Source organism: Chiloscyllium plagiosum, unplaced genomic scaffold (assembly GCF_037043375.1).
Source record: "Chiloscyllium plagiosum isolate Xiang-an unplaced genomic scaffold, Cpla_swu_hap1 HiC_scaffold_21, whole genome shotgun sequence".
Classification (NCBI taxonomy): Eukaryota; Metazoa; Chordata; class Chondrichthyes; order Orectolobiformes; family Hemiscylliidae; genus Chiloscyllium; species Chiloscyllium plagiosum.
This window is the reverse complement of record NW_028270159.1, coordinates 19,012,582-19,028,856: the sequence shown is the minus strand read 5'-3', so window position 1 is coordinate 19,028,856 and position 16,275 is coordinate 19,012,582. Positions and strand designations below refer to the sequence as shown.

Below are 16,275 nucleotides of genomic sequence, written 5' to 3'. Positions count from 1 at the left end.
TTTGCAGGTATCTTTAGTGTGTGGGTTGGACATAACTTTAACTAAAATCAAAGCTGATGTGCTATGACAGCATAGCTGAAGTAATACTTGGCTATAAATCCCATTATACATGACATCTACATTTGTAATTGGTGCTATGTAATTGTGTTGATGAATATCAAATGATCTATTATTCCACATGCCACACTTGCTGTTATTATCCAGCATTTTCTGTTTTTATTTGATTGCTGAATCACTGGTTAAATGTATTGACTCAAAGGATTCTCCCATTTGACTCTTTGGCCTGTGTACAATTAATCCTCCTGAGGCAATCACACTGTGTGCTTCTACAACATCTGATGGAAAGATAAAATAAGTTAACTAGAATTTCTAAGAGTGATTGTCACCCAGGTTCCCCTGCTGGAAAGTGTGAGCTTCTGGGTATTACACAGAGCAGGATCTGGCTAGCCATGGTGGAAGTGAATACTGCATTGTTTTCATTGGAAATTCTGATCTCCCTACATACAACTTAGAATGGCACAAATGAAAACCAAGTACTAAGCCTGGAAATGCATTAATTATTATATATGATGTTACAATAATAGACCATAGCCCCAGATTACTTGCTGACATACTGAACTACACCTGTACAGTGTCAGGAAAGCCAGACGGATTTAGAAGGAGGAGATAATGAGGGGGTGAATACCCATCTCAGCAGAAATCCATCTCCTGTGAATTGTGTCCCAAGCTGCAGAAATGCTAATATAACCTTTGAAAAATATACCAAAAAAAATTAAAAACCAGCTGTGTCCCTTGGTCTGTGTGAGTTAGTGGGTTGATGTGCTAGTGTGGACCAGGGTGCTGTGAAAGTCACATCTTAACAGCAACTGTTAAACACCTCTCAAGTGCAGGTAAAAAAAATTAGCGCTCACTCTCTTGCTCTGAGTCCTGGAGACTATGCAAACTAATTAAGTTACCATTGCAAAGAAAATAATACAAATGCCTGTCAGATAACTTCAGAGTCAAAAATCTTTAAATCTTCTGATTCACTGACAACATCAATATTACTGATATCATCCAACTTAATAGGTGCAGTATTCCACCATCTCTGCATCATAGAACCTAGAGTCTGATTTGTGTATCTTTTTAACTCTTCTATTTTTTTCTCAATTCACATTTCTAATCTGTGTGCATGCTTGTCATATTTTATTATCTTTAACCATGTTTAGTGACTAATCAACTCACACTCTCTTCAGCTCAAGAATGCCAGCTGAATTTGGCTCCTTTAAATATAGAAATAAGATTAAATCGAAAAAAGGTATCCACAGGGGAAGGGATCCTTTTTAAATTAATCTTCAACTGAGAGAGGCTTGAATTAAGAAGAGATGAAACTTCACCTCTCCTCGCCCAGGAATGTAAAGGACTTGTAATGAATTGGAGACCAATTATAATAGCAAGTCTGCTCATGAAAGGTACCACCAGGCCTTGGTAAAAATGTTGTTCAGCAACAGAAATAATTTTTTTGTGGCCTCAGTAAAGCAATTAAAATACTAAAGAATTATTTAATAATATAACTACCTTTGGAGAAAAAAATACTTATTTCGTGTTTGAGGTTTAATGAAGTTTCTAAAACGTTGGGGTTTGGCTCAGGTGCAGAAAAGTTGAGAATCCTTGCAATAACATCACCTTCTTATGAAATACTTGGATTTTCATCTGATAAAATTGTACTGCAATTATCAATATAATGTAGTGAAACTCATTCCTGAAAACAGAACACCTGTTTTGTAGTAACACATTATGTAATGGTCACTACAAAAACTAACTTATCCTTATGAATATGCAGCCATTTTTCTATTCTTAATCACAATTTAGTATTTTTTAATGTTTATAAAAGTATTTTGAAAATTATTTTTGAGTTACTATATCTCAAGAGGGAAACATGAGTAAAACACATTAATACACGGAAATGATCATACTGGAGCTCCATGTTCAGGTATACCAGACTGCACGCCACTCACTAGTTTTACTGGTTTGACTTTCTGGTTCAAAACAAATTTACAATCTAACTGAATTATTCCCATGTAAATAGGTTTAAAATCACATATTGCAGCCACAAGTTCCAATTCAAAACCATTTTTACACAATAGTTACTACTACATATGTATTACATGAAATAGATTCATGACAACATATTAACAGCATCATTAGCAAAGAATTAACATGTTCTTCATATGAGCCTGTCTCAGTTTCTAAACTTTTTGAAGTGCTATAACTACCTTAAATAATTGATTAGTTTACATAAATGTTATCAATTAAATTAAATATAATTATAAAGGACAGAGAAAACACCAATCAATAATTACCTTGCTGTTATAGTTATTGTAAATTGTTCAAATTCTTTAAACGAAATGTAGTTTTTTTCTGGTTTGATAGCAATCTGAAAGGTGGGTAACACTGAAAAAATATAAATTGGATTACGTACCCCTTCAACCATAAACTCCTTTTACTTGTTTATTGATATTTCTAGCTATTTGGTTGATTAGGTTGAACTTTTAGATTGTTTCTAAAAGCATTCTTTAATGTTGTGAATATGATTTATAATTTAGTAGATTAACAATAATTAGAATTAAGAACTATCCTAATTTTGGTAAAATTTTGACAAATATACACAAATATACAAATGGCACAATTCAATTTAAAATAAGAATCAAAATATTTAATTTACTTTAAATCATTGGACCGATCACTAATCAACTTAATTATTGCTTGCACACAATCAAACTCTTATTGGTTTCCTTAAATTTTCCCTTTATTCAGCATAATGATTCAACAATATGCCCTGTTCAACATAAAGCAATTATTTTCAGTATCCTTGATTTTACAGTGAAGATATTGGTTAGGCTGTCAATTTTTATCATTATATGCCTTTCCTGCACATGCATAACCACAAACTGCTCTTGAGATCACTTCCATCATATTCAAACTTCCCTTTGTTTCGTGTTGGAAAACTGACTGTAGACCCAATTCATCCTATAAATATTCTTTCCCTTTGATTTCACACTGCCATTTGTGTGCCATACAGTGAAATGTTTACCTCTGTTTGACTCATTAACTGCTTTTGCAGTGCTCCCCACCATCACATGTTGACTGTGTCACCTGCTGTGCTAAAAAAAGCTAAACTGCAGAAGGTAGCAGTAACTCTGTGCTAAATCCAGTGTGCACTAAGAACGCAATGCGAAGCTGACAGAGGCCAACAGCCTATAAGAAAACATTAAGGTAAGTGAGCGCTAAGAAAGCAAGCAAAGAGCCATAAGGTGTACATGTCCATGTTAGCACTAAAGCATCCTGTGTAGGTACATGAGATGCATTGTTGTCCCTGCTTGTAGAGTATCTGGCAAAAGTATGCAAAGTGTTAGGAGTCTTTCAGTTTAAAAGATAAGTGTTGAAGGCTTGAGTGGTGTCTGAATTGATCTGGGAGCATGATGACATAGTGAGTTGGTGTGTTTGCTAATGTGAGGTTCTGTGGGTGATGCTTCTCGGAAGATGGTGACCATGGACTATTTAGGCATGTTCGGCAAAAAAACAGGTGCATAATTGCCAGAACAGGCATTTGGCAGATGTAGTAACCAAGTACACACTTTGTTCCACCAGCTGAGTTTTTTGGTGTAGGAGATAAGAATTGCAACAGGCTTTAATGAGATGCAAATGAGTGAAAATAAAATAGTCGCCACTCAAGAGTGAGATTCTGATTTTCCTATTTAAGGCTTGAAGGGAAAATCAAGAAAATTTTACTTGACCTCGAGAATATTTTAATTTTTGCCCTATCTTTTGTCCTATACTTCCACCACACCAAGGAGGAGAAATTCTGTCCACAATTCTTCCTAAATTGAAGCAGTAAATGCTGAACCTACTCAACAGATCTCACAGAACATTGATGAATGCGAAACATTAATTTTGTTTCTCTGTCTGCAGCTGCTATCAATCTGAGTATTTCCAGCATGTCATGTTTTGTTTCAGAATTCTAGCATCCACAGTACTTTTCTTTTGGTCTCTTCCTTCTCAGAGTCAACTAAGGTGATGTGATGGAATCGGTGAGAGAAGTTGAGATGATAAGCATCACTCCAGCTGTATGTTGTAACTCTTATATAGTTCTGGATGCCACAATGTAGGAAGGATGTGAACATATTGGAGAGACCACAAAAGTGGTTTACAAGAGTGGATCCAGGTAGGAGGAACTTCATTTATGAGGACAGATTGAAGAAGTTGAGATTCTTCTCCTTGGAGAGCTGAAGACCAAAAAGAGATCTGATAGAGGTTTTCAAAATCATGATTGAGCTGGATAGATCAGAAGAAACTGTTCCCACTCGAACAAGAAGAAGAGGGAGTAGATTTAAAGTAACCTGCAAAAAAGCCAAAGGTGAAGAGAGGAAAATCTTTTCTCTCAGCGAGTAGTTAGAAAATGGAATGCAACAAAGCTCAGCAAGTCTGGGCTGTATCTGTGAAGAAAAATCAAAGTTAACGTTTTGGGTCCAATGACCCTTTTAACTCGGATTTCTCTCCACAGATGCTGCCATCCCTGCTGAGCTTTTCCAGCAACTTCTATTTTTATTTCTGATTTACAGCATCTGCAGTTCTTTTGGTTTTTATTTAGAAAATGGAATACACAGCCTGGAAAGGTGATGGAGTTAGATTCAATCCAAGCATTCATGAGATCATTGGAAATTATTTGGATAAAAATAATATGCAAAAAACTAGGAGATGGACCGTTGGTAATAATGCTCATTTCACAAGCTGGTGCAGGTACAATGGGCAATATGGCCTACTTCTGCATCACAGACTTCCATGACTCTGTACATTAAAGTATTTTAGCTCAAAACACATTTCCTTAAAGTATTATTGACATATCCAAACTATCATTACAGAATTATGCAATCAATTTTAAAACATGCAAGAAAATTTGATCTATTTAATTCAAAATTGATGACGAATTAATCTGCAACTATCATTATCTTATTAGTGGTTAATACCATTATTTGGTAATGAGATGTTGAATAACCCATACTCTTCGCATTAAAACAGAAAAAGTAGCTTGTACTTGTTGATTTAAAGAGAAGCGATGGTTTCCCTAGTTGCTAACGTTTTTGTTCCTTCACATTTTGACTTTCCTGATTAGTGAACACATTCCTCTTCAGTTTTAAAATATTCTTGCTTTTATCTATTGCTAAGGATCTTTAGAAAGGTTTGCCATGTGGCATTATATAATCTGACAGGAAGAATGTTTTTCTTCCAAGCAACAATCAGAGTGTAATTCAGTCAAAGAGAATGCCTTATTTTTCAATAAAATACAATGTCAAATGAACAGGAAATATTTTCTAAGTTCTGGTAAATCCCTCTGCAGGTGTAGTAACCATTCTATGATCTTATAACATCTCTCTAAATGAAACCACACTTTTCAAAGATAAAAGTTTGATGATCTCCATGAACACATAAAATGTGTATCGGTGGACTGTTATAACTTAAAGCAGTTCTTTAGTGCAAAATCAACTTTCCCGTTGAGGCTTTTTGCAAATCAAAAATAATTCAGAGAATTCATACTCATTTCACCTAGCTAATGTTAGAATTTTAAGTACCATATTCTTTGATCTCGAATTGTGTTGAAGTAGATGTTGAGAAGTCATTTTTGTATACAGCTTCTATTTTCCACAAACCATACCTGAAAAGAAAAATCAGTGCAATTTAAATTAAACAGTATTCTTAATTCATCTGAGCTCTACATATATAGTTGTGTTTTGCAAATACATTTCAGATTATCTGTTAGACAATTATATAATGGACATACCATTTCTGCTCTGCTGCTGAGGACTAAGAAACACAAGTTTAAATTATGAGCATCAAAGAAATACATGAAATATAGACAACTTATTTTAATATAATAGTGAAAAAAAGTAGATTATTTTATCAGCATGCATTGTGGAAAAGAAAATCACGATGGAATTAAAAGTATTGACTGAATTCCCATCAGAAAATGCATAGATAGGAAAATAATAAATAATCTGATGGGTTTGGAAGGGTAGGTCAGATGCATTAAACTTTCTCTTGCTCAAAATATTATTATGTCACTGTGATCTAGATTTTTATTCAACACAAATTTAAATTATGTTGCCAATCAAATTAGCTTCTTGGTGATAAAGAAGAGAATTGTAAGTTATTTGGGTTGTCTGATAGCCCACACCATTAGGCAGGAAAATTCTAAAAAATAATAGTGAGGACATTTAAAATGTGAGTTGGGAGGGGTGATATTGGTGGCCTGCTCAGAACCATAGTCTATTAAGTGAAAAAAAGGGAAATGAATTCCCAAACAATTTTTTTCACGTTTCTTAAATAAACAATTTAATTCAAATGTAATTTGGAGATGTACTTCTGAGGCTTCATAAGGCTCTGGTCAGACTACATTCAGGGTATTGTGAGCAATTTTTGGCCCCTTACTTCAGGAAAGATGTATTGGCCCTGGAGAGGGTCCAGAAGAGGTACACAAGAATGATGCTGAAACTTTATTGCTGGAACAGCACAGCAGGTCAGGCAGCATCTAGGGAACAGAAGATTCGACGTTTCGGGCACATGCCCTTCTTCAGGAATCCTGAAGAAGGGCATGTGCCCGAAACGTCGAATCTTCTGTTCCCTAGATGCTGCCTGACCTGCTGTGCTGTTCCAGCAATAAAGTTTCAGCTTTAATCTCCAGCGTCTGCAGACCTCACTTTCTCCACACAAGAATGATCCCAGGAATGAAACACTTAACATATGAGGAACATTTGAGGATGCTGGGTCTGTACTCAGTGGAGTTTGAAGGATGAGGGGGCATCTGATTGAAGCTTACAGAATACTGAACGGCCTGAGTGGACATTGGGAAAATGTTTCCATTGGCAGGAAAGATGAGGATTCAAGGGCGCACCCTTAGAGTAAAGGGAAGACCCTTTAGAATGGAGATAAGGAGAAACTTCTTTAGCAATAGAATGGTGAATCTGTGGCATTCATTGTCAATGAAGGCTGTGGAGGCCAGGTCATTGAGTACATTTAAAACAGAGATAGATAAGATCGTGATTGTCAAGAGGATCAAAGGTTAAGAAGAGAAAGTGTGAAAATGAAGTTGAAAAACTTTTCAACCATGATTGAATGGCGCAGCAGACTTGATGGGCTGATTGGCCTAATTTCTGCTCCTATGTCTTATGGTCTTTTAGTCTCAAAATTTATTTTTTCTAATTGTTCTAAAGTTATGAAAGCTAAGCAAAAGAAATATCCAATGAGATTTTCAAATGCATGGAAACAAGAACAAAAATACACACCTTCCAAATGAAGTAATTTTGCAAAGAGCATATTAAGAATTATAGATCTTATAGCAAGTTTTTCAATGCATATTTGATGTAAGCTTTTTTGGTATATAGTAAATGCTAAGTTTTTATTGTTAAGTTGGAACTTGTTTCTGTTTATCTGGTTCAGGGATGTTACAGTGGAGAATCTTTGGCCTGTGGCATACATCAACCATTCAGATTAACTGCACTGTTTCTGAGAAATCACATAAAGTTTATTCAACTTTGCACCATTAATGCAATTTTACTTCAATTATAGAGCAGCACCTTCATCACATTGTATTCAAAGTAACAAAATTGGAATTTAAAATTTACTTGGCCCTGTAAACCATGCATGCCATGGCAGAAGTGTAATTGGTCTTTCAGGTTCATATGAAAGAATCCTGAGACTTGTTTAAAATCAGCAGTTTACTAGTAGAATTTCCAAAAAGCATAAATGTGTACCTTCTTTGTGTTTATCAAAGCACTAACAATAAAAATTTACATAACAATTTACTTAGGATTAGATGGAATCTTGAAGTCAGGTGCTGAGATTATTCCAGTAATATCTTCATATTCAGCATAATCTACTTTTACTCCATCTGGATCCTTATTAGCAAAACAAACATAATTGTTTTAATTTACTTTTCTTCATCAAGGTTTAGATACTTCTTCATAAGTAGTTATTAATAACAACTTTAAAATAAAGTATTTATGAAAGAGATTTTCAACACACATGCTGCATATCAAGTGATCATTTCTGCAATTATGCCTAAAGTTGTCAACTTTACACTTATTTGAATGTCAGATTTCTGCTGCTGTTATGTTACATTTTGGCATAAAAATTCATGATTTATAACTATAACACATTAACTGAACCTCAATATATTAATCATTCTCTAAATTTAAGGAACTCACCTGAAAAGTGATAGCAACTGGTCTTCTGGCTGGTTTCATTTCTTCATTCAGTGAATAAATTCGAAATTTCACTATGTAAATAGAGCAATAAATCATTTGAATGAAGCTAAAAGTAATGCAGTTTTCAAGTTTAACAGTTACTATATGCTATTTATTTTACTTTCACTGGCAAGATTCTTTACTCTCCCTTTTCTACGCTTATCCTAAGCTCCCTGAAATTGAGCGAGAAAAACAATTCCAAAAATAACAGTCCATGAGACTGGCAATCACACTGGCATTGCACCCACTGGTGACTTTCCAGAGTGAATCTTCTAAAATATGAAAGACTTAACAACAATCTAGGTTTGTTCAATATATCATCTCAGTTGCATGACACTGTAATCTTTTACTTTAGGTTCTGTGACTTATGGTCCTATTCCACAACTACCTGATGATGGAGCAGTCCTCTGAAAGCTAGTGCTTCCAAATAAACCTTTTGGAGTATAATCTGGTGTTGGGTGATTTTTAACCTTTTCCAAAGTGAGCCCACTTACTCTACATGGGCTGTTAGATACTGTACCACTAAGGACAAATCTTTGACATCCTTCTTCTATATGCAACTGGAAAAATGGTGCCTCATTATCTTTTCTTTTGGGCATATTTCTCTTGCATTTTATCTACTCCCCTTGAATCTCCACCTACATACACCCATCCAAGATAATGAACACAATATCCATCCTAAAAGGTTATTATAGAGGGGACAAAGAGAAAAGGTTATCACATATAAAACGAGGGAGGATTTTACTGTGGAAAACGAACATAACAAATTAAAGCATGAGGTTCAGTTGAGAATGTGACTTATATCTAACTGAGGGGAGAACTCTGCAGTTGGAAAATTAAGATTAAGACTCATACCTGATTGATCAGGTGTATACACAGGTTTGTCAGTCTGGATAAAGAGTAATCCGTTATGGTAAGTCACTGGCACTTTTTCCTCTTGATTAAAGTCTGCAGAAAGTGCTCTTAAGTACACATATTGTTGTTCATTTTTCTTTCTAGGTAAATCTTTTGGTGAGATCTGTATAAAATAAAATCACATTTATTTTTTACTTTTGATAATGCACAACTAATGCTTTTGACATTTGTATGATGTGACTGCACTTCAAAATTTGATTATTGGATTTTTCAATACTTCACATAAATGAAAGGTTCAATCATTGAAAGAGTTTAATGCATAAAGAAGTTCAGTTCCAAACTTAATTTTTCCTTTGTGATTTCAGTTTTGTATCCACAAACTTTCAGACTTATTAGGAGTCAAAAACCAAGAAAAACTGAATTTTTCTGCATTTTTAACCCTACAATCATTTGTTATATTCATTTGAGTAATAGCCCACAGTTGTATAAAGGTCAATGGCTATAAACATCCTCAATTTTTAATATACTGTAGTTTGTTACTAGTTAAAATATTACCTGTGAGTTATGCATCAAAACAGCGCTTATGTGATTTCTGATAGTGCAGCCTTTTTCTTTTCTTCATTGACCCTTACAGCATTCAAACCACAGGCTCAGCTGACATTGGGTTGTTTTTGATGAAATAATAATAAGGAATAGGCTCAATTTCAATGCCATAATGGAATTTTGATGAGAGCACCTTGTGAGCTTATCATTATGTTCACCTAACATCTGATGAGTGCAGCAAAAGCAGACAAATCTGGAACTGAGTGCCACGCTACCTGAAAGCTGCTTATCTAGTTTAAACTTTATGGCATTGAGAAAAAGAAAGAATCTTCATGAACTCATTAAACACTGGCATGGTATACGGAATCAAAGATACATTCCACAGTTTAGGACTGTTCATGGACATATACCTAAATGTTGTATATTCGAAATGTAGTGACAGAAGAGTTACTGAGATGAGTACCCAAAATTGAAAGCACAGCTGCGAGCTGCTCCTGAGAATCGCAATAAACAAATAAAGATGTTGCTTAAGAGAAAATGGCTGCAACTATTTCTTTGCCAGCTCTACTTCAAATTGCAGGGGATGTGAGAGACAACTGGCAATTTTCCCATGTCCTTTGGTAGCAATAGTTATGGACTTGTTGAACAGGAACATATTAATATTCTTTATCACTTCTGGGAAGAACTTGTATTCTCCCCTAAACCTCTTTGAAGAACAGAAAGAATACAAGACAGAAATTTTAAAAGTGTCGACAAAGGCTCACTTTCAGCCCCAAATGAACATCACATTTGAACAGTATATACTTAATACTGGGGAACAATGTGAAAAAGAATCCATAGATCAGTACATAACACAATTGATTCAACTTGTCAAAAACTGTGAATTTGTGCAATTAAAGTGTGAGCTAATTAGAGACAGAATAGTATCTTCTCTTGCCTGAGGTGCAGTGACCCTCTGGTTAAACTCACCACCAATCATCTCTCTGATCAACGCTATGCTTCTCTGGCATTATGGTGACTTTTAGGTATAACTGATACAAAAGTTAAAGCCTACCTATTGAGAAAAGACAGACTTACACTTGGGAGAGCAATTGATCTTGAATCCAAAGGGTTTTTACAAATATTAAGGACAAAAGGGTAACTAGGGAGAGAATAGGGCCCGTCAAAGATCAGCAAGGCAGCCTTTGTGTGGAGCCACAGAAAATGGGGGAGATACTAAATGAATATTTTGCATCAGTATTTACTGTGGAAAAGGATACGGATGATATAGACTGTAGGGAAATAGATGGTGACATCTTGCAAAATGTCTAAATTACAGAGGAGGAAGTGCTGGATGTCTTCAAATTGTTAAAGGTAGATAAATCCCCAGGACAGGATCAGGTGTACCCGAGAACTCTGTGGGAAGCTAGAGAAGTGATTGCTGGGCCTCTTGCTGAGATATTTGTATCAGCGATCGTCACAGGTGAAGTGCCGGAAGACTGGAGGTTGGCAAACGTGGTGCCACTGTTTAAGAAGGATGGTAAGGACAAGCCAGGGAACTATAGACCAGTGAGCCTGACCTCGGTGGTGGGCAAGTTGTTGGAGGGAATCCTGAGGAACAGGATGTACATGTATTTGGAAAGGCAAGGACTGATTTGGGATAGTCAACATGGCTTTGTGCGTGGGAAATCATGTCTCACAAACTTGATTGAGTTTTTTGATGAAGTAACAAAGAAGATTGATGAGGGCAGAGCAGTAGATGTGATCTATATGGACTTCAGTAAGGCGTTCGACAAGGTTCCCCATGGGAAAATGATTAGCAAGTTTAGATCTCATGGAATACAGGGAGAACTAGCCTTTTGGATACAGAACTGGCTCAAAGGTAGAAGACCTTTGAGCCAGTGGTAGTGGTGGAGGGTTGTTTTTCAGACTGGAGGCCTGTGACCAGTGGAGTGCCACAAGGTTCGGTGCTGGGCCCTCTACCTTTTGTCATTTACATAAATGATTTGGATGCGAGCATAAGAGGTACAGTTAGTAAGTTTGCAAATGACACCAAAATTGGAGGTGTAGTGGACAGCGAAGAGGGTTACCTCCGATTACAACAGATCTTGACCAGATGGGCCAATGGGCTGAGAAGTGGCAGATGGAGTTTAATTCAGATAAATGTGAGGTGCTGCATTTTGGGAAAGCGAATCTTAGCAGGACTTATACACTTAATGGTAAGGTCCTAGGGAGTGTTGCTGGGCAAAGAGACCTTGGAGTGCAGGTTCATAGCTCCTTGAAAGTGGAGTCGCAGGTGGATAGGATAGTGAAGAAGGCGTTTGGTATGCTTTCCTTTATTGGTCAGAGTATTGAGTACAGGAGTTGGGAGGTCATGTTGCGGCTGTACAGGACATTGGTTAGGCCACTGTTGGAATATCGCGTGCAATTCTGGTCTCCTTCCTATCGGAAAGATGTTGTGAAACTTGAAAGGGTTCAGAAAAGATTTCCAAGGATGTTGCCAGGGTTGGAGGATCTGAGCTACAGGGAGAGGCTGAACAGGCAGGGGCTGTTTTCACTGGAGCGTCGGAGGCTGAGGGGTGACCTTATAGAGGTTTACAAAATTATGAGGGGCATGGATAGGGTAAATAGGCAAAGTCTTTACCCTGGGGTTGGGGAGTCCAGAACTAGAGGGCATAGGTTTAGGGTGAGCGGGGAAAGATATAAAAGAGACCTAAGGGGAACTTTTTTACACAGAGGGTGGTATGTGTATGGAATGAGCTGCCAGAGGATGCGGTGGCTGGTAAAATTGCAACATTTAAGAGGCATTTGGATGGGTATATGAATAGGGAGGGTTTGGAGGGATACAGGCCAGGTACTGGCAGGTGGGACTAAATTGGGTTGGGATATCTGGTCGGCATGGTTTCCATGCTGTACATCTCTATGACTCTATGACTAAGTGCCAAGGTTGTGCCACGTCTTGCATACTCTTGGCACACCAACAGAATAATTAAGTTCAAAGGCAGGACGTAAATCTGCAGAACTATCATGCCAGAGACAAGAAAGGGGTGTCCAGAGTGGAAAAAATAGTACTGTTGTTACAAAAAATTGAAACATTTTGCACACAAATGTATGGCAAAAAAAGGTCAACAAAAGTACAAATGGCAACTGAATAGACACTAACTGAAGACACTGACAAATGGTATACACCATACAACAAGTTAGTTTAGTTAAGTCAAGGCAATAGGTCATATTTGACTTGTGACTGTGGAATCTGGACTGCTGTGGGAACATCAGATCAATAGAAAGTGTTAGATAGACACTGGTACATCATGCAGCATTCACTAAAATCAAGCAGTGAGTGACGACAATGCCAATGCGGAAATTGATAATGAAGTCACCTTGCAATGTGATGTCAACGAGTCAGGACTTGGAGCAACCCTAATGCAGCAAGATCAACCAGATGCATTCACAACTTGGTCACTAGCATAGATAGATTGACATTATGCCCAGACTAAGACTGTGTGTAAGCTATTGGTTTTACTTGGGAATGTTTCAATCAATATCTGACTGGAAAAGACAAAAGTGACAATTGAGTCCAACCACTTCAAGGATGTTTTTGCTACTTTCTGCTCCAAAGAGTCTGCAAGATATATTATTCTGGTTGCAAAGACATCATCTTGATTTCACAAACAGCGAAAACAGATGCATATTGCAGACCTGCTTTCAAGAGCACCCCTCCCAATAAAGTGAAGGATTCAATAACAGAAAACAAAATCTTCCAGATTCAACTTGAAGCAGCAGCTCATGAAAGACCACAGGAAATAAGAACAACAGTAGATCATTCTACCTTTTGAGGATGCTGCACCACACAGTATAATCATGGCTGATCGTTGAACTCAGTACCCTTTCTTCCCATACCCTTTGACTCCTTTAGTCTGAAGAATTATATCTAACTACTTTTTGAAAACATTCTGTATTGAATCCTCTCACTATGAAGTCCAACATACCATCTGGTGTTTTCAGTGCCTTCTGCACCTGCATGCTTACTTTCAGTGACTGGTGTACAAGGACACCCACTTTTTGTAGTGGTTGGCACCACTGCCACACAGTGCCAGGGACTGGGTTCGATCCCAGCCTCAGTGACTGTCTGTGTGGGGTTTTCATGTTCTCTCATGTCTGTGTTTTCACCAAATGCTCCAGTTTCCTCGCACAATCCAAAAAAGTGCAAGTTAGGCGGACTGGCCATGCTAAATTGTCCATAGTGTCCAGGGATGTGTACGTTAGGTCTGTTAGCCATGGGAAATGTAAGGGGAATGGATCAAGGTCGGATGCTGTTTGGAGGGTCTGTGTGGACTTCTTGGGCCAAATAGCCTGTTGCTACACTTGGGAATTCTTTGACCCATGTCACTGGCTGCCAATTGAAAAAGTATCCATATATTCCTACTGTCTGCTTTCTGTCTACCAACCAGTTCTCCATCCATGTCAGTACACTATCTCTAAACCCAGTTTTAATTTTATATCCTAATCTTTTAGAAAAAGAAGATACGTTGGACCTTATCAAAAGCCTTCTGAAAGATCAAGTAAACAATATCCACTGGAACCCTTGGCATGGATTTTTTAAATCCATGCCAACTCTACTTTAAATCTTTCATAATGGACTCTAGTATTTTTTCCACTGCTGATGTCAGGCTAACCGACCTTTAATTCCTTGTTTTCTCTGTACCTCCTTTTTACTCAAGAGGTTACATTAGCAATGCTTCAATTCAGATGAACTGGTGCAGAGTTTGAAGAATCTTGAAAGATGACCAGCAATGCACCCAGTCTTTCTCGGGCTATTTCCTTACGTAATCTGGGATGTAGACTATTGGATCCTGGGGATTTATCAGACTTTAATCCCATCAATTTCCCCAATGCTATTTTCCTATTTATACTGATATGCATCAGTTCCTCCCTCTCACTAGATGATGTGTTCCCCATCATTTTTGGGACATTATTTGTCCTGCTTTGTGAAGACAGAACCAAAATGTGTATTTAATTTGTCCACCATCTCTTTGATCCCTATTCTAACTTCCCTTGTTTCTGACTGTAATGGAGCTAATGTCTTCACAAATCTACTTCTCTTCAAAAACCAATAGAAACTTTTACGATTCATTTGTATGTTGCCCACAAGCTTACTCTCCTACTTTATTTTCCTCTTTTAATCAATCCGTTTGTCCTTCTTTGCTGAATTCTCAACTGGTCCCAATTTTCAAGTCAGCTGCTCTTTTTGGCCAATTTATATGTCTCTTCTGTGGATCGAATATTTTAATTCCCTTGTTAGCCATGGTTGGGCCTCCTTTCCAAATGTATTTTTATGCCAGACAGGAATGAACAATTGTTGCGAGTCATCCATATATTCTTTTAGTGTTTACCATTGCCAAAACACCATTACCTCATTAAGTAATGTTCCTAAATTAATCATACTCAAATTTAATCCTAAGTGATCAGTGACTGTTCAGATATATTAGAATGTTCAGACTTGCACAGATTAATGTGAAATCAAATTATACAAGTTCCTCATATTGAGATGTAGGGTGTGTGATACATACTACAGCAAACATTTTTATTAACTAGCACCTACAGGACTAGGATTGTGCCAGTTGATTAAATATTCTGGATAGTCAAGAGGTATGTATAACTATAGTAAACGTTGATCGACCAAATCTTCGACACATCAACAACCCTCAAAAGATCTATGTAAAAACATCAACACACCTCCTAATAAAATCAATGTAAAAACACAGTAAGTTAAAGAAACATAATGCAAGGGATATACAAATCATTATTATACTTTAATTACAGCATAAATACTCAGACATTGTGGTAGAATGTAGTATTTGAGTTATAGAATTTTTGCCAGTTTATCAAGAGCGTCAATTGAAAAGGTGCTAGTTAAAACAAGATTTTCTGCCATAACATTTATTTTAAATTTGGACGTCTGAATTTTGAATTACTGACATATGGGTTGGATGTGTCTGAAGAGTTTAATGATTAATTTTAAAGTAGTTTGTAGCTTTGGTGAGTTATTTTAAAATAACTTGATAAAGAAGTAGCCTTCAGAGAACTAAAGCATTTTTGGTTAAGTGTATAAATAAACAAGGTAAACAGTAATGCACCAAGGTTTCTGTTAGAAAGTTCTGGCCTTTTTTTAAGCTTAGAGGAAGCACTCATAGCTTCATTGGATGAAGCTAGATGTGTAAAGCAATGTTTAAGAGAAGAGATGGTTAGATTTGTAAAATTAGATTACCTTAGTGCCATGAGTCTAATAATAGTTTCAGATGCAAAATGTTTGGTTAAAAGCCTAAAGAGTTTATTTCAAGCTGAGAATGTTAAACTGAAGTGTATGAAAGTTCCAGGAAAAGGCTATCAGATTTTTCCAGACTGAGAGATAAAGTTACAACTAAATTAAACCTATTGAGATTTTCGAGACATAAATTTTCAGTGGTGTAAGTACAGTATGAGGGATGCTTTTGGGACCATAGAGGGACGTTTTGGGATCGGTAAAGGAATTTTGGGGAGGGGGGGGGAATTAATGGGATTATATGTTACCACATATATCAAATACTTCAAATGTGTGTTATACAGCAATAGCCTGGTT

General features: G+C 36.8%; 1 protein-coding gene across 1 annotated transcript in view; it reads right to left on the bottom strand.

Annotated features, from left to right (window-relative positions):
* Nucleotides 1-16,275, bottom strand: part of c5 (complement C5) — a 131,241-nt gene that overhangs the window by 113,280 nt on the left and 1,686 nt on the right. Inside the window, exons 3-7 of the mRNA XM_043720297.2 lie at nt 9,135-9,297; nt 8,241-8,311; nt 7,840-7,931; nt 5,610-5,692; nt 2,343-2,433 (exon numbers count right to left, since the gene is read on the bottom strand). Coding sequence (XP_043576232.2) covers nt 2,343-2,433; nt 5,610-5,692; nt 7,840-7,931; nt 8,241-8,311; nt 9,135-9,297 — 500 coding nt within the window. The remainder of the gene's footprint in view (nt 1-2,342; nt 2,434-5,609; nt 5,693-7,839; nt 7,932-8,240; nt 8,312-9,134; nt 9,298-16,275) is intronic.